We start from the raw sequence: 26,635 nt of genomic DNA, 5'->3' as shown, positions 1-26,635 counted from the left end.
AAATGTGATTGTTGGGCAGTTAATTGGGACCTAAATTCCATTAACTTTTGTTTGCGTAATTCACTGTTTAATGGATAATATTGATCAAAACTTTAATGCATGCTTTTAAAATGTCTTTCAACATGCCTTTTTTTGAAAGCGCCACACTTGCATGGCATATAAGACACAAACAGTTTGCATTCACCATCATGAAGAAAAACTATTCTTCCAATTTTATATTAAAATTGTATGTCTTACGTTTATTTGCTCTTGTTTCTGACATTCCACTCTTTTATAATGTACCGTACTCCTCAGTGTACTTCTGTACTGGCAAAATAGCTTTGAGGCGCGCAGACGGGGAAGCAAGTAAATTTTCCTTTGCAGAAGGCCTCAGTAAAAAAACATAGACAGGGACCTGCTGGCTGAAAATTGTATTATTGGTACAAATAGGACCTGCTGGCTGAAAAATTTATTTTTGGTACAAATAGGACCTGCTGGCTGAAAATCGTATTTTTAATACAAATAGGACCTGCTGGCTGAAAAATGTATTTTCTAGCTGAAAATGGTGACGCATACAGCGTTAAAAATCACTCTTAACAGACCCAGATCAAAGCAGTTTGGTGGACATAGACATAAAATAGGGGACTCGTGCTGCATTATTACTCATTGCTGGTCCTCTACTAGAGATCACTCTCAACACACAGACCTAGATCAAAGCAGGTCAGTGGACAAATAATTCAATAGGGGACTTGTTATGTGCAGAGTCACTAAACAACCCCCATTCCGGATCTCATCTGATCCACTTCGTCACTCAAAGGCTGCTGCAAGTGCAGAAAATGGATTGCAAAATGAATGACATATGAGCTGACCACAACCACCATTCTGGCTCTCATCTGATCCACTCTGTCACTCAAAGGCTGTTACAAGTGCAGTGAATGGATTGCAAAATGAATGGCATATGAGCTGACCAATGATGGTGAATCATATGATTCAAAGCAAAGATTTACTTACTTTTCCAGCGTCACATGATTCACCATCATTGGTCAGCTCATATGTCATTCATTTTGCAATCCATTCACTGCACTTGTAGCAGCCTTCAGTCCCTCCCTTTCCTTTCATGCTTCCCTTTACTCCACATTACATCAATATTTAAAGTTTATACTTATCATGAAATTGCAGATGTCTAATTAAAAGTGTTTGTCATTTTAGCACTGTGACACTTTGCCCAAAGTTGATATCTCACAAAAGGAGAGGGAAAGGCACAAAACTATGACAAACATTGTGGTCTTTTATGATTGCTTTGTACAGTGTCTATGGTAGACATGAGCAGGTACACACACTTTTGCGCTGTGGCTAACCTGTCAGTCTCACCTTCAATACCAGCAGTGAACAAGCTAAACTGGGAGTGGGCGTGGACACTGACTTGGAATTCTATCTAAGGAGTGTGTGGTCTGACAGTGCTTGAATCTGACAGTGCTGTATAGGATCTGCTTATGTCCGTCTGCTATACAGCACTGTTAGATTAAAGCACTGTCAGACCAAACACTCCTCAAATAGAATTCCAAGTCCGTGTTCATGCCCACTCCCGCCGTAACCCTTTGCCTTCCAGAGCTCTAAGATCATTCATGTTACTTTGATCCCTATGACTGTGGAAGTTTCCTACCTTCGTTATGCATAATCGCCGACTACAGGCTCCGTCCGGGGTGATTGTGCCCTCCAGCATCCGGCAATACCCTTCTTAATCCTCTTCCTTACTTGCTGTAGAGCTCCCCTGGCCTCAAGCAGGCAGAAAAATATAACAGTCTGAGACAAGCCCATAATGAAGGAGAGGTCGGCTCTCAGCCAATCAGAAACTTCTTGTCTCTCTTCTAGCGAAGAGGCGCAATATGAGTCCTGCGTGCTGATAGGCCACATGTTTAGCAGTCTGCATAAGTAAGAGATAGATTTCTCACATATCTATGTGGTAAAATCTTTCTCTTACTATACAGGCTTTGGAAAATCCAGACGGTCACCTCAAAATTAACTTGCGGTCCACTAGTAGACCATGATCCACGTCTTGCCCACCCCTGATCTAGGATATAGGGCATTGCTAGCAAATTGGCATTAAGCTGCAACAAAATACATGAAAGAGGTTTTGTAAAATGCAGAGGAAATTCTACAGAAACTCCTTTATCTTCCCTCAACCCCCCTATGAAAGCATAAGACTCTAATTTGTCCCCTAGAGTTTGATGTTTGCACACAATGTTGATTGGAAGATTTTCTGTATGTGCAGCACACCACTTATCATGTGTGGCTGTGTTTGCACTAGGATGTGCACTGTGCACGTGATATTGATATTGGCATTAAGAAGACTGAAACATACATTTTTGTTGCAGCTGCAGCTTGTTAGTAAGCATGGGGTATATGGATCCAAAATGCTCCATTTAATTTAGATCTCTTATGACAAAATATACAATATTACTAAACATGCTTGTTTATAAATCTGAAAAAAAAAATGTTGTCATTTTAATTTAATTAACTACAACAAACAATTCATCCACAACCCCTGCTGTCAATTCTTTCAACTAAGAATAATAGTATTATATAGACAAGGAGAATTCAAAGCAGCTGTTCACACAGCCTTTTTGATGAATACTAATTAATACACACACACATATTATATACAGTGTAAATATTGTAAATATTTAATACATTTAGATATAAACTTTCCCCTAAATGTATCTTTTGAATAAACGGTTAATATCACCCCACCATTTTTTTTCTTCTTCACTTCATTGTTTCCTTTCTGTATTATTTCATCAGTGGACAAGAGAAAATTTATGACATCATTTCTGAAACCATTGAGACAGATTTTCCTGCTTGGTTTAACAAAGTGATGAGCTATGTTAGCAGTCCTGTGGTTGTGGTACCTGCGTTACTTCTTCTCTTGTAAGTATATCTTTTTATTTATTTTTTATTTTTTCCTTAGAGCCTTCCAGTTTTAAACAATGTAAATTTCAAAGCTATCTGGAATGTTTAATATAAAAGAAGCAAATGATCATGAAGCTGCCATTACCTGATTAAAATGTAACACTAAACTACTAGCATCATATTAAGTGACTTTTTATGAAATAATCTAAACATATCTGTTGTTTGATTTAGTATTCCAGACATTGATGGTCGCACAATTGTACACCTGTAAGAGTCAGAGATAGTCTTAGAATCAGCAGTCCTCTGATGTGTCAGCAAAATAGTCTGTTTAATAATTTAGTTTATAGCCGTCTGCAAGGAAAATGTGTGATAGGTATAAAACAAGGGAAGGAAAATCATAGGGGTAGATTGCATTGCCTCACCGTAACTATAAAAATATAGCGAAGCATATTTTGTTACCATGAAACAAATGCATTTTTAATTAGGGTGACAGGAAATTACTGTGAGGAATGCAGCTAAAGGGCTAGTTGAAATCTAATTACCAAAAAATACATTATTGCCAAAGTTTAACAGTCCAAACTAGAGCAAAACTAAAATATGTAATGCAGTAGAGCATGTTATTTATGACTAATACTCATCCCCCTAGAAATGTTCCAAACGAGAAGTAGTAATGCTTTCCCATGTAACAGCCAATTACTGTACAGCTGGGCAGCAAAGCAGATGCAATACTTTTTGCAGGGGTTAAACATGGGGCAAGCATTGGTGCAAAAACAACATGGTCTATCGCATCAGAAAATGGAAACTTTAGACATGGCTACTATGGTTTACATGTTTTGTATAAATGATACTAATTCAATACTAGTATAAGGCAAACATATTTTATTGGAGTTTTTAAAAAACAACAAACAAATTTATATTGTTAAAGAACTTAAAGCACTTATAGGGATAGTGTGTATTAAACGGTGCAAACGTTATCCATAAGAAATAATAATAATGATGATAAGGATAACTACGCTATACATAACAATAGTAATCATTAGCAGCACTCTGTTAAAGGGATAGTCCAATCAAAATTAAACTTTCATGATTCAGATAGAGCAGGCAATTTTAAGCAACTTTTTAATTTACTCCTATTATCAATTTTTCTTCATTCCCTTGGTTTATTTATTTGAATGTAAGCTTAGGGCCCGGACCATTTTGGGTTCAGCCCCTGGGGAGCGCTTGCTGATTGGTGGCTACATTTAGACACAAATCAGAAAGTGCTACCCAGGTGCTGAACCAAAAATGGGACGGCTCCTATGCTTACATTCTTGCTTTTTCAAATAAATATACCAAGAGAACAAAGAACAATTGATAATAGGAGTAAATTAGAAAGTTGCTTAAAACTGAATGCTCTATCTGAATCATTGAAGTTTAATTTTGACTAGACTACTCCTTTAAAACAAAAGTAATTGCTTAAATTATAAAACTTATAGCAACAATACAAAGGGCTAGATTACAAGTGGAGCGCTAAATTATTTCGCTACACGTGGCTGGATATTGCTTCTGCGAGCACTAGGCAGTTTTAGGGCTTTAAAGTTGGTGGAAGTGGGGTGCTAGAAAAAAAGGGCACTGAAAATTGCCTTTACATTGTGGTCTATGGGAACTGTGTGTTCCCATAGACTGCAATGTAAATATATATGTATATGATTATATACATATATATTTATGTGTTAATATGTAAATATACACATAATAACACATAAATATATATGTATATATATTTATATTCATATATATTTAAAAATGCTGCCCATCCCTGCGCTACTTACTTCCTTCGCTGTGTGAGGTTCTGATGCCATCTGTCATGGCATCAGAATGAGTCTCTCATAGAAGCCTATGAAAGCGCGCTCTCATAAGCGCAAAGCTTCCTAGCAATGTGAGCTTGCGTTCGCATTGCAATTAACTTGTAATACCAACGCACAATATTGTGCCCTGGTATTACAAAGTAAAACGCTAAAATGGCTTGCATGCAAGCGATATTTAGTACTCTGCTTGTAATCTGGACCAGAATGTGCCTAAGTAATGGAATAATATTGTTTCAGAGCATATTATTTTATCCTCTTGTGCTCTTTGGATATAATTACTACGTCAAACAGTACTTTGCTCAGCGTACTGTGTTGACGTAGTACCTACATCCAACACAGAGGCGCATGTTGTGGTCCTAGCTGTCATCTTAGACAGTGAAGGCTGCAGATGAGGGCAGAAGGTAATTGCCTTTATATGGTAAAGGAAGATTGATCGTCCTCCTTTTCCAAATGAATCCAGATTGCCGATCGTTGCAGAGAGTGAGACTGTTTGAGTCCCTCTCAGTAACGATATTCCATTGGTGCCAAATGGGAGTGGTGGGAGGGAAGGAGGGAGGTGGGTGGGTGGCCCAGTGGAGGAAAGGCTGTGGTTTCCTACACTGCGGTAACGTTATAAATGTAGAGGGAGGGATGGGGCCCTAAATTATAGAACAATATAAGCTGGAGGGGGCCCCTACACTACAGAAGGTGATCTTGGAGGGGGCCCCTACACTGCAGAAAAAAATATATATGGACAAAAAAAAGAATCATTTGTTACTGGCATACTGGCTGCAAGTAACAAATATAGCGGGGAAGGGGTGGATCAGGGAGGTGTGATGGTGAGGAGGGATCTACAATACAGAAATATTAAAAAAATAAATATTTAAAAAACAAAATAAAAGCCCTAAACTGCATACTGGCAAACTGTCTGCCAGTACATAGGATGGTGATGACCAGTGTGGGGGAGATAAAAGAATGAGGTCGGGATCAGGGGGTGTGAGATGTTAGGTGGGAGTGTAATCCCTAAACTAGAGCAAATATTAACCTTACAAGCTAACTGATTAGCCCCTTTACTGTCTAGAATTTCAGAAGTGTGGTGTGCAGCTGCAATTAGCTTCCCAATTGCCAAAAATCAATTGCAATGCCATGCGTGTCTGCTGTTTCTGAACAAAGGAGACCCCAGAGAAGCTTTTACAACCACTTTTACAACCATCTTATGACTGCAGTAGTTGTGTGTAAATCATTTCAGTGAGAAACCCAAAGATAGCAAGAAATTTACAACTTTTTATATGATCTTATTTGGCAGCCAAATAGTTGAAGTTTACTAAAATGAGCCTAGATCTACTTTAAATAAATAAATACACACACATCTATATATACTGTATATATAATCTAAAATGCTAAAAATTATCCCGTACTCTGAAATTGACAAAGGGGTTAAACCACTTTCTAATTGTGTACTATTATCAAAATTGCTTAATTCCCTTGTAATCTTTTGTTGAAAAAGGAGCAATACAATACTGGGAGCTACCTGAACACATTGTGTGAGCCAAATACAAGTGCATATATATTTCAATAAGCAGCTAGCTCCCAATAAAGCATTGCTGCTTCTGAGCCTATCTAGTTATTATTTTCAACACAGGATACCAAGAGAATGAAGCAAATTAGATAATAGAACATACACGGCTAGATTTAGAGTTCTGCGGCCAAAGGGGTGCGTTAGCTACGCATGCTTTTTTCCCCCCGCACCTTTTAAATACTGCTGGTATTTAGAGTTCATAGAATGGCTGCGTTAGGCTCCAAAAAAGGAGCGTAGAGCATATTTACCGCCACTGCAACTCTAAATACCAGCGTTGATTACGGACGCGGCCAGCTTAAAAAACGTGCTTGTGCACGATTCCCCCATAGAAAACAATGGGGCAGTTTGAGCTGAAAAAAACCTAACACCTGCAAAAAAGCAGCGTTCAGCTCCTAACGCAGCCCCATTGTTTACTATGGGGAAACACTTCCTAAGTCTGCACCTAACACCCTAACATGTACCCCGAGTCTAAACACCCCTAACCTTACGCTTATTAACCCCTAATCTGCTGCCCCCGCTATCGCTGCCCCCTGCATATTTTTTAACCCCTAATCTGCCGCTCCGTATACCGCCGCAACCTACATTATACCTATGTACCCCTAATCTGCTGCCCCTAACACCGCCGACCCATATATTATATTTATTAACCCCTAATCTGCCCCCCACAATGTCGCCGCCAGCTACCTACAATAATTAACCCCTAATCTGCCGATCGGATCTCGCCGCTAGTCTAATAAATGGATTAACCCCTAAAGCTAAGTCTAACCCTAACACTAACACCCCCTAAGTTAAATATAATTTAAATCTAACTAAATAAATTAACTCTTATTATATAAATTATTCCTATTTAAAGCTAACTACTTACCTGTAAAATAAACCCTAATATAGCTACAATATAAATTATAATTATATTGTAGCTATTTTAGGATTAATATTTATTTTACAGGCAACTTTGTAATTATTTTAAACAGGTACAATAGCTATTAAATAGTTAATAACTATTTAATAGCTAAAATAGTTAAAATAATTACAAAATTACCTGCAAAATAAATCATAACCTAAGTTACAATTAAACCTAACACTACACTATCAATAAATAAATTAAATAAAATACCTACAATTATCTACAATTAAACCTAACACTACACTATCAATAAATTAATTAAATACAATACCTACAAATAAATACAATTAAATAAACTAACTAAAGTACAAAAAATAAAAAAATATTTACAAACATTAGAAAAATATTACAACAATTTTAAACTAATTACACCTACTCTAAGCCCCCTAATAAAATAACAAAGACCCCCAAAATAAAAAAATGCCCTACCCTATTCTAAATTAAAAAAGTTCAAAGCTCTTTTACCTTACCAGCCCTGAAAAGGGCCATTTGCGGGGCATGCCCCAAAGAATTCAGCTCTTTTGCCTGTAAAAAAAAAACATACAATACCCCCCCCCAACATTACAACCCACCACCCACATACCCCTAATCTAACCCAAACCCCCCTTATGTTCCGATCAGCCAATAGAATGAGAGCTCAATCTGATTGGCTGATTGGATCAGCCAATCGGATTGAACTTGATTCTGATTGGCTGATTCCATCAGCCAATCAGAATTTTCCTACCTTAATTCCGATTGGCTGATAGAATCCTATCAGCCAATCGGAATTCGAGGTACGCCATCTTGGATGACGTCCCTTAAAGGAACCGTCATTCGTCGGGAAGTCGTCAGTGAAGATGGATGGATCCGCGCTGGAGGTCTTGAATATCAGCCGGTCGTCATCGGATTGAAGAACATAGAAGATGCAGCTTGGAAGAAGATGTTTGGATCAAGACTTCAGCTGGAGGATGGACGTCACTCTTCAGCCCCCGCTTGGGCTTGGATCAACACTTAGGAGGCTTGGATCAAGACTTCCGAGGACGGATCGGTGAACCTGGCATGGTGAAGATAAGGTAGGAAGATCTTCAGGGGCTTAGTGTTAGGTTTATTTAAGGGGGGTTTGGGTTAGATTAGGGGTATGTGGGTGGTGGATTGTAATGTTGGGGGGGGGGTATTGTATGTTTTTTTTTTACAGGCAAAAGAGCTGAATTCTTTGGGGCATGCCCGCAAATGGCTCTTTTCAGGGCTGGTAAGGTAAAAGAGTTTTGAACTTTTTTAATTTAGAATACGGTAGGGCATTTTTTTTATTTTGGGGGTCTTTGTTATTTTATTAGAGGGCTTAGAGTAGGTGTAATTAGTTTAAAATTGTTGTAATATTTTTCTAATGTTTGCAAATATTTTTTTATTTTTTGTAACTTAGTTCTTTTTTATTTTTTGTACTTTAGTTAGTTTATTTAATTGTATTTATTTGTAGGTATTGTATTTAATTAATTTATTGATAGTGTAGTGTTAGGTTTAATTGTAGGTAATTGTAGGTATTTTATTTAATTTATTTATTGATAGTGTAGTGTTAGGTTTAATTGTAACTTAGGTTATGATTTATTTTACAGGTAATTTTGTAATTATTTTAACTATTTTAGCTATTGTACCTGGTTAAAATAATTACAAAGTTGCCTGTAAAATAAATATTAATCCTAAAATAGCTACAATATATTTTAATTTATATTGTAGCTATATTAGGATTTATTTTACAGGTAAGTATTTAGCTTTAAATAGGAATAATTTATTTAATAAGAGTTAATTTATTTAGTTAGATAAAAATTATATTTAACTTGGGTTAGGGTTAGGGTTAGAATTAGCTTTAGGGGTTAAAAAATTTATTATAGTAGCGGTGAGCTCCGGTCGGCAGATTAGGGGTTAATGCTTGAAGTTAGGTGTCGGCGATGTTAGGGAGGGCAGATTAGGGGTTAATACTATTTATTATAGGGTTATTGAGGCGGGAGTGAGGCGGATTAGGGGTTAATAACTTTATTATAGTAGCGGTGCGATCTGCTCGGCAGATTAGGGGTTAATAAGTGTAGGTAGGTGGTGGCGACGTTGGGGGGGCAGATTAGGGGTTAATAAATATAATATAGGTGTCAGCGGTATTAGGGGCAGCAGATTAGGGGTACATAGGGATAACTTAGCTGGCGGCGGTGTACGGAGCGGCAGATTAGGGGTTAAAAAATTTAATAGAGTGGCGGCGATGTGGGGGCACCTCGGTTTTGGGGTATATAGGAAGTTTATGGGTGTTAGTGTACTTTAGAGCACAGTAGTTAAGAGCTTTATAAACCGGCGTTAGCCCAGAAAGCTCTTAACTCCTGGTTTTTTTCTGCGGCTGGAGATTTGTCGTTAGATTTCTAACGCTCACTTCAGCCAAGACTCTAAATACCAGCGTTAGAAAGATCCCATTGAAAAGATAGGATACGCAAATGGCCTAGGGGGATCTGCGGTATGGAAAAGTCGCGGCTGGAAAGTGAGCGTTAGACCCTTTCCTGACTGACTCGAAATACCAGAGGGCGGTAAAAACCAGCGTTAGGAGCCTCTAACGCTGGTTTTGACGGCTATCGCCCAACTCTAAATCTAGCCGACAAATTTAAAAAACTTTCCAATTTACCTCTATCTGAATAATTAAAGAAAATGTTTAGGTTTTGTGTCCCTTTAAGGATACTATGGAAGTAATGATACCAATTATATATTAAACAAGTTAATAATATTCTACTGCTATAAAATAGTTTCCTATTTGACTTGTGGTTTATAATAGTGTCCTCAGTAAAATAGTATAAATGGCCCAGAAAACAATATCACATCCCTCAATTTACACCTGACATAACTAAAAAAGATTTGGTTGCTCCTCCTTGTAACTGGGGAAGTGGTGTCCACACTCATTTTTTTGTTTTTTTTGTTTCATCTTATCATACAACATTCTCCCACAATTTTCACCATCTCAGATATGATTTAATCACATACATTATTAGTAATCCCTACCATGATCCAACCTAACCCCCTAAGACCCCACCCCCATTTAAAAAAAAAAAATTCCCCCTTCATGTTATTAAAATAGTTGATTTACAATCATCTAGCTTATTTTTTTCAATACGCTATTTTATTCTCTCCAATTAGGGTTTCTCCGTAAACATACCACAGAAAGAGCAGAGGGTCAGGTCACAAATAATGTTAATGCTATGGCCCACTGCTACTTATTCTGCTAGACTTCTTTCAGGCTTTTGATACAGGGGAACATAATCCTTATAAAATGTCTTAATTTATTTGGCATTCACAGGAAAACACATTTATGATTTGCAACCAACCACATTAGATTTTTCTGTGGCACATCCTCTAATTCACTGTCACTCCTGTAGTATCAGAATACTCAGTATTGGGCATCTTTCTCCTTTATATTTATACATCTTCAGTTGGGTAGCTATTATATTAATTTGTGTTCTTCTTACAACTCTAGGATAGTGACAACCAAATTAGACCTCTTTGTTTTATTAAATAACCATATCTACTATTACTTTTAAATTTGCCACCACCAACTAATAGGCTAATATGCAAAAAATAGCTATAATCTAAAGAAACCTCAAATCTAATTAATCATAACTGCTCACCCAACCACGTTAAATCCTTTCTGACTAAAACCCACTGAACATCCAAATTGTGGCTATGGGTGCCCCTCCCACTAATGCACTTAACAATGATACCAGTCCACAAGCAATATCCTACACCACTATTTATAATGGATGCCTACTAATAATTAAAGGGACAGTCAAGTCCAAAATAAACTTTCATGATTCAAATAGGGCATGCAATTTTAAACAACTTTCCAATTTACCAATTTTGCTTTGTTCTCTTCATATTCTTAGTTGAAAGGTAAACCTAGGTAGGCTCATATTCTAATTTCTTATACCTTGAAGGCAGTCTCTTATCTAAATGCATTTTGACCGTTTTTCACCACTAGAGGGTGTTAGTTCATGTGTGTCATATAGATAACATTGAGCTCACGCACATTACCTAGGAGTCAGCACTGATTGGCTAAAATGTCAAAAGAACTGAAATAAGGGGGCAGTTTACAGAGGCATATATACTAGGTAATTACAGAGGTAAAATGTGTATTATTATAACTGTGTTGGTTATGCAAAACTGGAGAATGGGTAATAAAGGGATTATCTATCTTTTTAAATAACAACAATGCTGGTGTCTACTGTCCCTTTAATTCACCAGTGGTATCCACACCTATATTTAAAACCTACTTAACAAGTTCCCTACCAATATGCAATATTATTTCCAATGGAGAACCTACAGTTAATAGACCCCACAACATCAAAGGCCCATTCTGCACCATTCTGAATACAGGCACTCCCCACCTAAATAAAATATCCAACTAAAAATATCCACCTAAAAACCAAATACCCCACCTAACACCTGAAAACTCTCCATCATAACCAATACAAAGACATCCTAAAAATAACCTACCTAAATGCAGCAATCTGAATCTACTTGGTTGGAGTATCTTAAGTGGTTATTACTGAGATAGCAGGTCTGTGTATCATATGTGTACAGTGTATAAATGGATTAGCAAATGTATGTCCTTTTAAGGCAATCACGTGATATGTATAGGGATATTAAAGTATTGTTTTATGTATGCTTCATAAATTGTTCACAGCATTGCAAACTACCTATATGCAATATATACAGGGAGTGCAGAATTATTAGGCAAATGAGTATTTTGACCACATCATCCTCTTTATGCATGTTGTCTTACTCCAAGCTGTATAGGCTCGAAAGCCTACTACCAATTAAGCATATTAGGTGATGTGCATCTCTGTACTGAGAAGGGGTGTGGTCTAATGACATCAACACCCTATATCAGGTGTGCATAATTATTAGGCAACTTCCTTTCCTTTGGCAAAATGGGTCAAAAGAAGGACTTGACAGGCTCAGAAAAGTCAAAAATAGTGAGATATCTTGCAGAGGGATGCAGCACTCTTAAAATTGCAAAGCTTCTGAAGCGTGATCATCGAACAATCAAGCGTTTCATTCAAAATAGTCAACAGGGTCGCAAGAAGCGTGTGGAAAAACCAAGGCGCAAAATAACTGCCCATGAACTGAGAAAAGTCAAGCGTGCAGCTGCCAAGATGCCACTTGCCACCAGTTTGGCCATATTTCAGAGCTGCAACATCACTGGAGTGCCCAAAAGCACAAGGTGTGCAATACTCAGAGACATGGCCAAGGTAAGAAAGGCTGAAAGACGACCACCACTGAACAAAACACACAAGCTGAAACGTCAAGACTGGGCCAAGAAATATCTCAAGACTGATTTTTCTAAGGTTTTATGGACTGATGAAATGAGAGTGAGTCTTGATGGGCCAGATGGATGGGCCCGTGGCTGGATTGGTAAGGGGAAAAAACTCCAGTCCGACTCAGACTCCAGCAAGGTGGAGGTGGAGTACTGGTTTGGGCTGGTATCATCAAAGATGAGCTTGTGGGGCCTTTTCGGGTTGAGGATGGAGTCAAGCTCAACTCCCAGTCCTACTGCCAGTTTCTGGAAGACACCTTCTTCAAGCAGTGGTACAGGAAGAAGTCTGCATCCTTCAAGAAAAACATGATTTTCATGCAGGACAATGCTCCATCACACGCGTCCAAGTACTCCACAGCGTGGCTGGCAAGAAAGGGTATAAAAGAAGAAAATCTAATGACATGGCCTCCTTGTTCACCTGATCTGAACCCCATTGAGAACCTGTGGTCCATCATCAAATGTGAGATTTACAAGGAGGGAAAACAGTACACCTCTCTGAACAGTGTCTGGGAGGCTGTGGTTGCTGCTGCACGCAATGTTGATGGTGAACAGATCAAAACACTGACAGAATCCATGGATGGCAGGCTTTTGAGTGTCCTTGCAAAGAAAGGTGGCTATATTGGTCACTGATTTGTTTTTGTTTTGTTTTTGAATGTCAGAAATGTATATTTGTGAATGTTGAGATGTTATATTGGTTTCACTGGTAAAAATAAATAATTGAAATGGGTATATATTTGTTTTTTGTTAAGTTGCCTAATAATTATGCACAGTAATAGTCACCTGCACACACAGATATCCCCCTAAAATAGCTAAAACTAAAAACAAACTAAAAACTACTTCCAAAAATATTCAGCTTTGATATTAATGAGTTTTTTGGGTTCATTGAGAACATGGTTGTTGTTCAATAATAAAATTAATCCTCAAAAATACAACTTGCCTAATAATTCTGCACTCCCTGTATATATATATATATATATATATATTTTTTTTTATTATTTTTTTTAAATACAGTATATAAATCTATCATTGTTTTGTAGGCCTGGGACAAATTCCATTAAAAACCTCCTGAATGTTGTTTCTCTTACTTTGGGCCAAATGACAAATTGTGCGGTACGGCTATATCACTTTTTGGCCTTTGCGCTCAGAATGGCACATCTCCCGTATTAGTTGTGAAGGTACAACAATACTGCAAGTGTTTAAGCCTATAACGCAACTCTCCATTCCGTACTTTAAAAATGACTTTGAGTGTGGAATTTTCAGGTCACCCGTTTCGGTCAGGCTATTAAGCTAGCGTTATAGCTTATACCGCCACAATCTATTCCGCGATCAGAGACCAGTAGTTTTGGATTTTGCAAAACAAAAATGTTTCACAAAACTCATAACAAAAATGTTACAAAGTACACTAACACCAATAAACTACCTATTAACCCCTAAACCGCTAACCCTCCGCATCACAAATGCTTAATTAAACATATTAACCCCTAAACTCCCGACCCCCCACATTGCCAACACTAAATAAACCTATTAACCCCTAAACTGCTGACCCCCACATTGCAACTACTAAACTAAACCTATTAAGCCCTAAACCCCTAATCTAACAATAAACTACCAACAGCCCTTAAAAGGGCCTTTTGTAGGGCATTGGCTGATTTGAACAGCCAATAGGATTTAAGCAGCTCTCCTCCTATTGGCTGATTTGAATATTTCAGCCAATAGGAATGCAAGGTACCCCAAATATAAAATGGGTACCTTGCATTCAATCTTCAGTGTGCGGTGGAGATCGCATGAAGAGGAGGCTCCGGGCTGGATGTTGTCGTCGTCAACGCCGATTCTTCTCAGCTCATCGCCGCACCACTGGGTTGAAGATAGAAGATGCCCCAGCGATGGATGAAGATTTTGCCGCCTGGATGAAGATGGATGTCCGGACTTTAAGAATTGAAAGTACATTTTTTGGCGTTAGTGTTTTTTAATGGGCACTAAATAGCTTATTGCCCTTTTAAGGGCAATGCCCATACAAATGCCCCTTTAGGGGCAATGGATAGCTTATGTTTTTTTAGACTTATTTTTTTTTCTTTTGGGGGGTTGGTTGGGTGGGGGGTTTTACTGTTAGGGGATACTTTGTCATTTTTTTTAGGTAAAATAGCTGATTGCTTCAGGGCAATGCCCTACAAAAGGCCCTTTTAAGGGCTATTGGTAGTTTATTTTTAGATTAGGGGGTGTTTTTATTTTGTGGTGGCTTTTTTTTGTTTTTATAGGGGTATTTGATAAGGTTTAACATTTATTATTTTTGATAATTTTGTTTATTATTTTTTAAAATCTTATTTTTTTTCGTAATTTTAGTTGTAATGTTTTTTGTAATGTTAGATTTTGTTTTAATTTTTCGTAGTGTTAGGATTTTTTTAATTTTGTAACTTCATTTTTTTTTTTTTTAAATAGTTATGTTAGGTGTTAGGTTTATTTATAGTTTAAGCTTAGTTTTTTTTATTGCAAAAGGTAAGTTTTTATTTATTTTACGATAGTTATATTGTAAATTTAAAGTTAGGGGGGTGTTAGGTTTAGGGGTCAATAGTTTAACCATTTGAGTGCTAACGACGGCTCTGAGCCATCACAAATTGTCCCAGTCAGGTGCTGACAACGGCTATAGGGGTATGCTGCTTAGAAGCCTGTATCTCAGGCATCTAAGCAGCTGCAGACCCCCCAAGATCTCCTCGCCTAACTGTATAAGAATTGGGAATCTGAAAAAAAAAGTAAAAAATAAATATATTTAAAAAAAGTAAAAAAAAAAGCTCAAATCCAGTTAAGCACCCAGGTGGGAAATGGCTTAGCAGCTAAAGGGTTAATTTAGTGTGCAACGATGTGGGGGGCTGGCGGTTTAGGGGTTAATAGGTTTAGTTTAGTTGTTGCGATATGGGGATCGGCAGTTTAGAGGTTAATATGTTTTTTATATTAGTTGTGATGTGGGGGTCCGGCGGTTTAGGGGTTAATAGGTTTAGTTTAGTAGTTGTGATATGAGGGGCCAGCGCTTTAGGGGTTAATAGCTTTATTATAGTAGTTGTGATGTGGGGGCAGTGGTTTATGGGTTAATATGTTTAGTTTAGTGTTGTGAGGTGGGGGACCGGTGGTTTAGGGGTTAATAGCTTTATTATAGTAGTTGCAAAGTGGCGGCGGCGGTTTAGGGGTTAATAGCTTTATTATAGTAGCTGCAATGTGGGGGGCCAGTGGTTTAGGGGTTAATATGTTTAGTTTAGTAGTTTTGATGTGGGGGGCTGGCGGTTTAGAGGTTAATCACTTTATTTAGTGTTGCAATGCCGGGGTGGCAGTTTAGGAGTTAATAACTTTATTTAGTGTAGGCAATGTCGGGAGGCAGCAGATTATGGGTATTTAGACTAGGGGTTTATGTTAGGGTGTCTTTTCCCCATAGACATCAATTGGGATTGCGTTATAGCGATCGCCATTCCGCGATCGCAGGTGTTAGTTTTTTTCTAACACTTTCTCTCTATTGATGTCTATGGGGGAAAACGTCAACAAGCACGTCATGTCAGGCATTCGCTTTTGTGCGGTATGGAGCTTAACGCACCATAACGCACTGCACAAGAAGGTTTTTGTGTAACTTGTAATGGCAGCGTTATCGAAAGTGCTGTACCACTAAATTTTTAGCGTTATTCACGCCCCGGGTTTAGCACACATTTTGTAATCTTGGTGTTTGTTTGCTATGGCCAGTTAGGCACTTATACAAACAAGCTCCTGCATATCTCAGGCAATCTCTGTGCAGTAGACATGTGCAGCCGCAAAAAATTTGTTTCGGATCGATTCGGACCGATTCGAATTTCGGTTCGGATCGATTCGAATTAGGAAGAAATCGAATGAATTTGTTTCGGATTCATTCGGATTCGAAAAAATTTGGTTTGAATTCGTTTCGAATTGATTAGGATTTTCGAAAATTCGGTCACTGTAAAGTGGGATGTGCTGTGTATTACTAGTGTAATACACATCCATCCGAATCTACCGAATAAATTCGAATCGATTCGGATTTATTCGGTAGATTCGGAACTACCGCAATTCGAATCGACCTGAATCTCCGAATTTGAACAAATTTGTCCGAATTTCGATTTGGCCCGAACCGAATCGCACATGTCTACTGTGCAGCACACAGGAGTGTCATGGTACATTCAATTATCAAGCCACCTAACCACAAGAATACAAATCCTCCAACTGCTAAAATAAAATAAATCTCTACTTCATTTCATGTTTATCAGTTGGATCTTATGGGAGAAATTGAATAAAGGTCTATTTTATTTAAGCAGTTGGAGGATTTGTTTTCTTGAGGGATCTGCATTCCACAGAATGTACTCCAGTTTCTCCAGGGGAATTTAAACACTACAGTTTCAAGAATTAAATTATAGTAAAAGCAAGCAAAAACATGGGAATATATTGCAAACTTAAAACATTTTGGGCTAGATTACAAGTGGCTTGCGAACTGTTGTGTGCAAGCAAAAAGGGGTTTATTGCAGTGTTTGTGAAGATCGGAAATAGCGTGTTTATTACAGGTTGAAAGTAAGCATGTTCGCTTGTGAGTAATTGGACTTAAAGGGACACAAGACCCAATTTGTTTTCTTTTGTTATTCCGATAGAGCATACAATTTTAAGCAATTTTCTAATTTACTTCAATTATATTTTTTTCTTTGTTCTCTTACTATCTCATTTTTGGCTCAGCACCTGGGTAGCGCTTGGTGATTGGTGGCTACATTTAGTGACTAAATTGGTGGCTACACGTAATCTAGCCCTTTACGGGGAATTAGATTTTAGTAATGGCAGTACTTTCAGGAGTGTGCTTAATGCTATATTTTTTTTTCCTTTTTCAGCATGTTAATATATTATCTTCAAAGTATTGCAAGATCTCTGAAATTCACCAATACTCAACTAAGAGCACAGATTCAAACTGTGAGTACAAATACACAAGCTTTGGAGGGGAAAAAAGTTTTAACAGAAGAATGTTCCAATGTTGAGCTTTATATATACCTTAACAGGTAATTTATTTTAGTTTCTCTGTTTTAGGAAAGAATGGAAGACAAGAAAAAGGTTATTAAAATGGCCGTAGGTAGGTTGATTGCACCTTTTTAGCAAAATGAGTTAATTAAAACAAGTATATTTATTAAAAAATAAATGTTGACTGCTATAGTAGATCATTTTAAATCAGGGTTTTGCATTTTAAGTTGTTTTTTATTGATTTAAATGGACACGCTTCAGCATTAAGAATCTGCTTATTTGCTTAAATTTATATCTTTATAATGATATCATTTTTAAAAGATTGTCTACTTAAAAGGCACATTGTAGTGCTAGGTTAACTCTAAATGGACATTAAAGGGACATAAAACAGGTTGAGATATGTGCATATCCTAAAAGGGCTAATAAATTAAAATTAGTTTGCATAAAAAATCTTTTTTAAAAATGCTAGCAAGTATTTTAAAATAATTTTCAAAAATAAGCAAAATGAATTACATAACTAAGCTGCCTGTGGCAGCCAACTCCACCACCCTCCCTATTATTTAGATACAGGTATTTCAACTGAGTTCACAGTTTCTAGGCATGCTCCAGCAGATAATCCCTATGCATTTCTGTATTCTACCAAAGCAACAATAGATATAGATACAGCCATAAAAGGAATTGTGTGGGGGGAGTTAGAGCTTTACAATTCAGAAACTAAAAAGAAAGGGTTAATGGTGAGGCACTGCAGTTTAAATTTGCAGATAAAGTAATTAAAGTACATATTATTACATTTTGTCTATATCCCAACTTGTTTTATGTCCCTTTAAAGTAAATGTATTTTGTTTGCTACATTCAAAGGATGGTTCAGTAAGGACGTTTGACGCTAAGCTGAAGAGTCTTTCACTTTCCATACTACTGCAAGGGGCAGAAATATATTTTTGGGACAGTTTAGTCAGAGCTGGAAATACAGTGATCTCTCCTAGGTAGGCTTCAAGCTGTATAGTAGCAGCTTTTGGAGAACAACAATTTGTATTGGCAGAATAAAAGTGAACATTTTTTAGTTAAGTCTCTACTCCAGATTAAAATGAAATGAGAACATGCAGTTTGATAAAACACCACAAGATGGCATATGGGTAAGATCTAAGATCTGGAGGTATCGGTTTAAGTATCAGAGCATTTGCATGAGTACAAGCTAATACTCGGGATCTGCACCAATACTAGTATCGGTATCAGTGCTGATACCGAATATTTGCAATGTTTTGGAATACTGTGAAGCCTGTGACTTCGGCCCAACCTTAAACCTAGCACTAATTCTAAATAAATCATAAAACCCATAATCTGAACATCATTATAATAGCCAAGTTAAAATTGTATAATAAATGGAAAAGGTGGGTGAGTTAAAAAGGTAACAATTTTTTGTTAGACCAATAAAGGATAATTTATTGATATAATTGTTTTTCTATCCAAAGTAAGCTTGGTTGAGGATACAAATTTTGTTATAACAAATTGTCATGTCTCTACAATCAGAATATTGTGTAACTATAAAGTATTTTACTATAACATTTAGAAAAGGATAACTTTTGTTTACTATACTGTATATGCTATAAAATGCATGGTCTGATACAATAGACATGATCTGTACAGGTAACCCACAGAAATAAACAAGGAAGATAAATGGCTCAACAGTGGAGGCATTAACATATAAACATTTTACACTACACAGATTATGTATCAAATGATATACCACATGGCAGAAAAGGTTGGAAGACGACATGCCCATTAAGCTCAACCTTCACAAATTCTTCTGGATTCCTGTTTTTATAACACATTTAAAAATAATTCTTATTTATCATAGCACTTATAACCTTATATTCTATTTTAGCTAAAAATATATTTAAAGGGACATGAAACCCAGTTTTTTTCTTCCATAATTCAGATAGATAATTGAATTTTAAATAACTTCCCAATATATTTCGATTATCTAATTTGTTTTGTTCTTTTGTATCCTTTGTTGAAAAGTATCTTTGTAGTCTCAGAAGCTGCTGATGGATGATTTCACATATATTCCTCTCGCTATTGTCTTTCACCTAGTTCCCAGTAGTGCATTACTGCTCACTCAACAAGGATACCAAGAGAATAAAGCAAATTAGATAATAGAATTGAATTGGAAAGTTGTTTAAAATTGTCTGAATCACAAAATAAAAATTGGGGTTTTTTTGCCCCTTTTAATCCCTTTTTAAAGTTCTCTATCATGTAGACAGTCAAGTATATGGATCATTAATACATTTGTATAAAGGAATCATATCACATATTATGCCCCTATTTTCTAGAGTGCCCCTCTTTTCTTGTGTAACCTCTTCTCATAGGTTAAATCTTCCGTTATCCTAATTTATTTTGTTGCTCACCTCTGAACCATTTATAGTTCTGCTATCTTCTTTTTAATAATTAGTCCTTACTAATGTAGTCTATATGTGTGAACTTTGTATTTCTTTTATTATACGGATGCAATGTGTATTAACATTTCTCCTAATCTCAGCACGTTTCCAGAATAAAGATGGACCTGAAAAAAAGCCAGAGCAAGACAGTGACATTGTCAGCCAGGAATCATCTGCACGTTCATCAACACCAAGAAAGAATGGCAGTGTTGTAAATTTTGAATCTCCTGTGAGCAAAAGCAGTAGGATAAAAACTATATCACAATGTGCAACACATCTGGATCTTCCTCAACCAACAAATATAACTAAAAGTCCATCTGTGCCAGGCATAAAATCACAAAGGACAGATAATATTTCAAACAGGTATGTCATTTGTCCTTTTGTAAAGTGGTATATTATACTGCATATCTGAAACTAACTTAGAAAAGACAATACTAATATTGAGCCATATTAAATAGTTAAAGGGATATTGTACACTAACATTTTCCCCCATTTAATGTGTTCCCAGTGGTCCATTTTACCTACTGGAGTGTATTTAATTGTTTGCAGATACTTCACCTTTAAAATAGCGACTATACTCTGTTTTAACTCCACCTACACTGAAAATATGAGTAACAAACATTTTCGATGTAGAAAAACTATGTAAATACAATACAATAGTGCTGATTAATCTCCTAGTGGGGAGTTATAAAGGAAAGATAGATTTTGTATGTGAAATAGCTGCTTGTGTTTATTTAACACCCAGCCATAATTAGCATATCAATACCTAACAAAAATACTTGCAAGCTCAGACCATTCTTATCGGTATGTCCTAGGTGATGGTTTTAATTAAGGGAAACAATTTTTATAGAAATGTCCCTTTAACAAAACTTATTTACTAAGAGATCAACTGATACATTTGCAAAACATTTTTTTTTTTATTAAATGAGAATTAAATCAGCTTTAAAATAAGCATAGATGTTCAGTGTACACACTCTGTCTGCTTTATATTTGTAGATCTTCAAGTATTAAATTAGGAAGTTCCAGTGATGTCTGTCGTGCCAAGAACTACAATTCACTAACACAGAAAAAGCGTGTTGAGGATGTACTTTCTGAACCTCTATTCAGAAAAGGAGTAAAGCAAATTACTCCAGAGCATCATGGAAAAGGAGCACAAAGTGCTGTTCCTCACCGGTCACATACAAGGTATTTTATAGTTAATGAGCATGATTCACGTAAGAAGCTTCTACGTTCAACTTCCAGGTTACCTCGACATTTTCGAATGGAAGAATCTAGAGGTATTGTGGAATTATACCCAAGAAATGTCAGAAGATATATTGTTCAAACACCACGCAGGTCTTACTCACCATATCTAAGTGAGGAAGAAGAAGATGAACTACAAAGAGATCTAATACGCAAATCCCAGCGTCCACGTTCACTATCTGATCTTCGCCATCCTCCCCGTTTTTACATTGGGGACTGTACAGACAGTCAGATTTTATCTGGAAGAGATCTAGTAAAAATGCAATATAAATCTTGGGAAGGAGGTTTCCATCTTGGAACAGATAAAACTCACCATCGCAAAAAGGAACATCAGAAAAATGTAGAATTCAGTGACCACCTTATGGAACGTCAAAGAAAAGTGAAAGCGAAACACAAGCCTGAAGCATATTTAACAGAGTCGGATTCTGTTTCAAATGCATCTAGCAGTGACCCACAAAATAGCAGCACTGATCAGTATATACAAGTTATCCACAACAAAGACAAGTTCATAAAAGCTAGTGGAAAGCTAGCTAAAAAGAAATCAAAAGCCGGTGTTGATTTAAATGTCTCTCCATTCAATGAATTAATTTGCTCAAATGTCTAGACTTATATTCTACTCCTCTAATATACATACTACTACTACTCAATCCAGAAATTTTATAATTGGTATAATATGTAGATATATTTTATGACACATTATATTTTTATAAGATAATTTATTGCATTTTAGTCTTAAACAACAGATTGGCATGATTTACTAAAATAATGTCAAGGGGTAGTTTCTAAAGACATAGGGCTAGATTTCAAGTAGCGTGCTAAATAATTTTTTTGCTCGCATGCAAGCAACGCTGGAAATAAACTGTTATTATGGGCGAGTTAGTGTGCATAGTTGGAAGTAAATTGTTTGCGTGCGATCGAAAAAAACCCACGCGCGTTAAACTCAGGACACGTCGCTGGCGTGCTAACACAACACCGCATAAGACCTGCAGCTGTGAACCTGAAGTGAATTATGAATATTTTACATTCCAATGTTCTTCACATAGAAAAAAAATGTTCTTTATATATATATATATATATATATATATATACACACACACACACACACATATATATATATATATATATATATATATATACACACACACACACACACACATATATTATCAACATACAATGAAAGGATTTGCACCAATATAAATATCTCTGTACTTAAATGAATGTACAAAATGTTATAAGTGCTCTAGACCAGGGTGCACTACTACCTATACACCCGCAAATAGTATAAATACAAATATGAGTCTCCGCACTAATAATGAAAGCTCTAAATAAATGAAAGTGAATTAATGAGCATGAAAAGAAAATTTAATGAGAAAAAACATAAAAAGTAAAGCAAAATATCCTAATTGCAATCCATAAATGAACACAGATGCAAACAAACATACACACATGTAAACTGGGCGTCCCCAGTTATCAAGCAGCAAAAAAAATAATAAAGATGGTGGAGGTCAGACTCTAGAGCCAAAAGTCAAAACCCTGGCTATATATGAAAACCATGGGTATAATCATGTAAGATGCAAGCAATGAAATGAATGAGCAAGATAAGGCAGTTCATGCACTTGTAGCAGTTCATGCAGATATGGCAATGTGGTTAGTGAGCTGACAGTTGAGAAGATGAAAAGTTATACCAAGCAATCAGGAATGTATAGCAATATATCTTCCATAATACCAAATTAGTAAGAGTTCATGCATGCAATATTGCTAGAATCATGTGGATATTTCCAATTTCCTCGGTGTGTAATTGAGAGAAGTGTAAAATACTCCGGCACTCCAGGACCAAAGTCCGCCGGTAAGTGACAACTGTGTAGAAATAGCGCTCTATGAGCGATCTCACCCAATCCGTGTAGGGTCTCAGGTTACTCAATCCACACTGTCAATGGGAAAACATCCAACTGTGGCAAGATGATTGTGGCAATCAGGACCCAGCACGTATCAAGCTGTCAGCAGTACAAACCAGCATGCGAGCATCGAGCTCTATTGGCGTCTGATGTCACTTCCATAACAGCAGGCAACGCACGTTTCGAAATCCGCCCTTCAACTTGGCCTGTCATAATTCGGAAAACCACCTCCTTTTCAAGCATAATCACTGTGTGTAGTAGTAACGCCCACATAGTGTCATCACTTCGAGTATCAGGCAAAAAAATGACAAAGACATAACGGACATGCGCAAAAGCAAACAGCTGATATTGCGAACACAGGAATTTTACATGACAAGTAGTTAATCGTGAAACAAAGATATTTCATAAGTGAAATAAGCAATAAAGTAACATATTAATATAGGATATTCTACAAGCATGTAAAAGCTAATTCAGAGGTATCATACATCAATGCAGTATAAACAAAAAATGAAAAAAATAAATATATAAAGGCAACATAAAACAGAATGAAAGAAAAGAAAAGTGAAATGTCTGTATTTAGAAAGCCTAATTGAAAGGACACATACCACAGTTCAATTCTTCATTACAAATATTTATACTCGAAAAAAAGGGGGGATCTCGATGAAACCACAGTCCCTAGACAAATGTGCCCCAAGTGATTTCCCTATTCAAGCCATAGGGAGTCATAGAATCCATTTTTTGGATCCATAATGCTTCTTTTTCAAAGAGTAATTTTTGTCTATTCCCACCTCTCCTTTAAGGGCCCACCTCATCAACTACCTGAAATTTAAGTTGACTTTTATTATGACTTTAAAGTGTGAAATGATGGGATACAGGGGCAGAAGGATCAAGTTTACCTATGACTGTTTTATGTGGTTTAATCCTGTCTCTAATAGGTTTGGTGGTCTCTCCAACATAGGCTAGACCACATGGACATTTAATTACGTAGACCTCAAAATTGGAGTCACAAGTAAAATGACCTCTGATGGTCAAACGTTTACCAGATCTAGGATGTGTAATAGTGTCACCTAGTTGAATTGAGTTACATTGTGCACAGTTGTTACATGGAAACGTGCCATTTACAACAGTACTCACGGCTCCTCTATTCTGCCCAGTTCCCACATCCGCCTTAACCAAAGTATCTCTCAGATTACGATTCCTTTTGTAAGAAAATAGAGGAAAATCCTTAAAAGTGTTTGCCAGAATTTTATCCTCTGATAACAAAAACCAATGTTTCCTGAATATCCTTTTTAAAGGTGGGATATGATAACCGTATAGTACCACAAAGGGAATTCTATCATTCAATGTTCTCTTAAAGGATTTTTTCTGAATTAGATTAGCACGGGGAATTGAATCTACTTTTAATTTATGAGTTTGTAGTAAATCAACTGGATATCCCCTGCTTTCAAAAGGACCAAAAAAATCTTGAAATTGTTCATTCAGACGTGTCTCATTGTTAACAATTCACTTAGCCCGTAAAAGTTGACTGAAAGGAAGACTCCTAATTGTTTGCGGGGGATGAAAACTAGAAAAAAACAAAAGGTTATTCCTATCTGTGTCTTTCCTGAACACATCTGTCAACAAGGAACAATCTCTCAATGAAACAGTTATATCTAGAAAATTTTGAGTATGTGGTAGACATGTGCTTTTCGATTCGGAACAAATCGAAATTCGGACGAATTTCTTAAATTCATAGATTCGGATCGATTCGGATTTCCGAATTACGGTAGTACCGAATCTACCGAATAAATCCAAATTAGTTTGGATTTATTCGTTACATTTGGATGGCCATGGATTACACTAGTATTGTACAGTATATTAGGTTATATCACTCTGCTATGGGTTACACCTAATATACAGTACATAATACTAGTCTAATAAACAGCACATACCGAAATTCCGAACCGAATCCAGCCGAATTTATTCGAATCCGAAACAAATTCATTCAAATTTTTCCGAATTCGAATCGATCCGAACCGAAATTCGAAAACATCCGAATCGATCCGAACCAAATTTTTCGGCCATGCACAAGTTTAGTATGTGGATCAAAATTGATGGTAAATTGAAGATTTGGATCAAATGAATTAAGTTCATAAAAAAAGCCATGAGGGAGATGTTATTATCTCCTGTCCAAACCATAAAGACATCATCAATATACCTTTTCCAAAATTTACAATGTTCCTTAAAACTTTTGTTAGGGTAAAGACATTTATTCTCAAATTCATGTACATAAAGGGATGCGTGTGTGGGAGCGATATTGGCCCCCATAGCCGTACCCTTGGTTTGCAAATAAAATGAATCTTCAAAGAGAAAATAGTTCCTTGTCAGCACTGTTTCAAGTAAATCCATAATGAACATGCGTTCCCTGGGTGAGTAGAGAGCCATTCTATTTTATTGTTCACCAATACATTTCAGACCCTCTTGGTGTGGTATAGATGTGTATAGGGATTTAATATCCAATGTTACAAGAATAGAATCCCTATTAAACTGCAAATTTTCAATTTGTTGAAGAAGTCTGAAGAGTCTTCTAAATGCGAGGGTACATTATCCACAAATGGTCGTAATAATTTATCAAGAAATATTGAAATTGGTTGAAAAATGGAATTAGTACTGGCCACAATTGGCCTACCTGGAGGATTATTGAGGCATTTATGTATTTTGGGTAAACAATAAATGACTGGTATAACTGGATCTTTCTGAATTAAAAAGTCTGCTTGTTTCTTAGTAATGATACACTGATCCAAAGCCATATCAACAATAGATTGAATGTAAGACTGGAATTTGACAGTGGGATTAAATGTCAATTTTAAATAATTATCGATGACATCTAGCTGATTCTGAACTTCTGTCATATATTGGTGTTTATCCATAATGACCAAGGCCCCACCCTTATCGGCCTGTTTGATAACCAGATCTTTTCTGGATTTAAGACAATCAAGAGCCTTCCTCTCAGCCAAAGTCAAATTCGGGGTACCCATTTTCAATCCCTTATTCCTTAATTTTTCAAATTTTTTTCTTGACTAATGTAATGAAAGATTCTACAGTGAAATTAGATACTAGTGCATGTGCTGTACTTTTAGGTCTAAGACTTTGAACCTGTGTATGAAATTGATTCAAAGTATCAACAAATGCTTTGTGTTTACTTTTTTGGGGATGAGTGGCAAAAAAGGCTTTAAATCTAAGATTCCTAAAGAATCTTTGCAGATCTGCTTTAACTTTAAAGAAATTTGGACTTACTGTAGGAATAAAGGATAGTCCTTTCTGTAAGACTGAAGTAGTCAGGGGATCAAGTTCTATGGAAGAAATATTAATTACAAGATCCTCAGCTATCTTTTGCTGTGTCTTGTTCACATGCAATTTCCTGTTCCTCTTCCCCCCTTTGTGTATTCTTTTTTCTTTGGGTTTGTGTTTGTGTATATTTTGGCCTAAAGGGGAGGGACTTCTGGAGTCTTGGTCTGATGATGAATCACCAGAGTTCTCAGTAGTATATCTAGGTGCCCTTCTCCTCTCACGTCTAAATGGT

The 26,635-nt window shown here is 36.6% G+C and overlaps 1 protein-coding gene across 1 annotated transcript in view; it reads left to right on the top strand.

Moving 5' to 3' along the window:
* TMC3 (transmembrane channel like 3) overlaps positions 1–21,782 on the top strand; it is a 141,042-nt gene extending 119,260 nt beyond the window's left edge. Inside the window, exons 18-22 of the mRNA XM_053719325.1 lie at positions 2,782–2,907; positions 17,378–17,456; positions 17,571–17,613; positions 20,038–20,323; positions 20,963–21,782. Coding sequence (XP_053575300.1) covers positions 2,782–2,907; positions 17,378–17,456; positions 17,571–17,613; positions 20,038–20,323; positions 20,963–21,782 — 1,354 coding nt within the window. The remainder of the gene's footprint in view (positions 1–2,781; positions 2,908–17,377; positions 17,457–17,570; positions 17,614–20,037; positions 20,324–20,962) is intronic.
* The last annotated feature ends 4,853 nt before the right edge of the window (positions 21,783–26,635 follow it).

This window comes from Bombina bombina, chromosome 6 (genome assembly GCF_027579735.1).
Source record: "Bombina bombina isolate aBomBom1 chromosome 6, aBomBom1.pri, whole genome shotgun sequence".
NCBI lineage: Eukaryota > Metazoa > Chordata > Amphibia > Anura > Bombinatoridae > Bombina > Bombina bombina.
The sequence above is the reverse complement of the archived record's forward strand: the minus strand, read 5'-3'. Positions and strand labels throughout refer to the sequence as shown.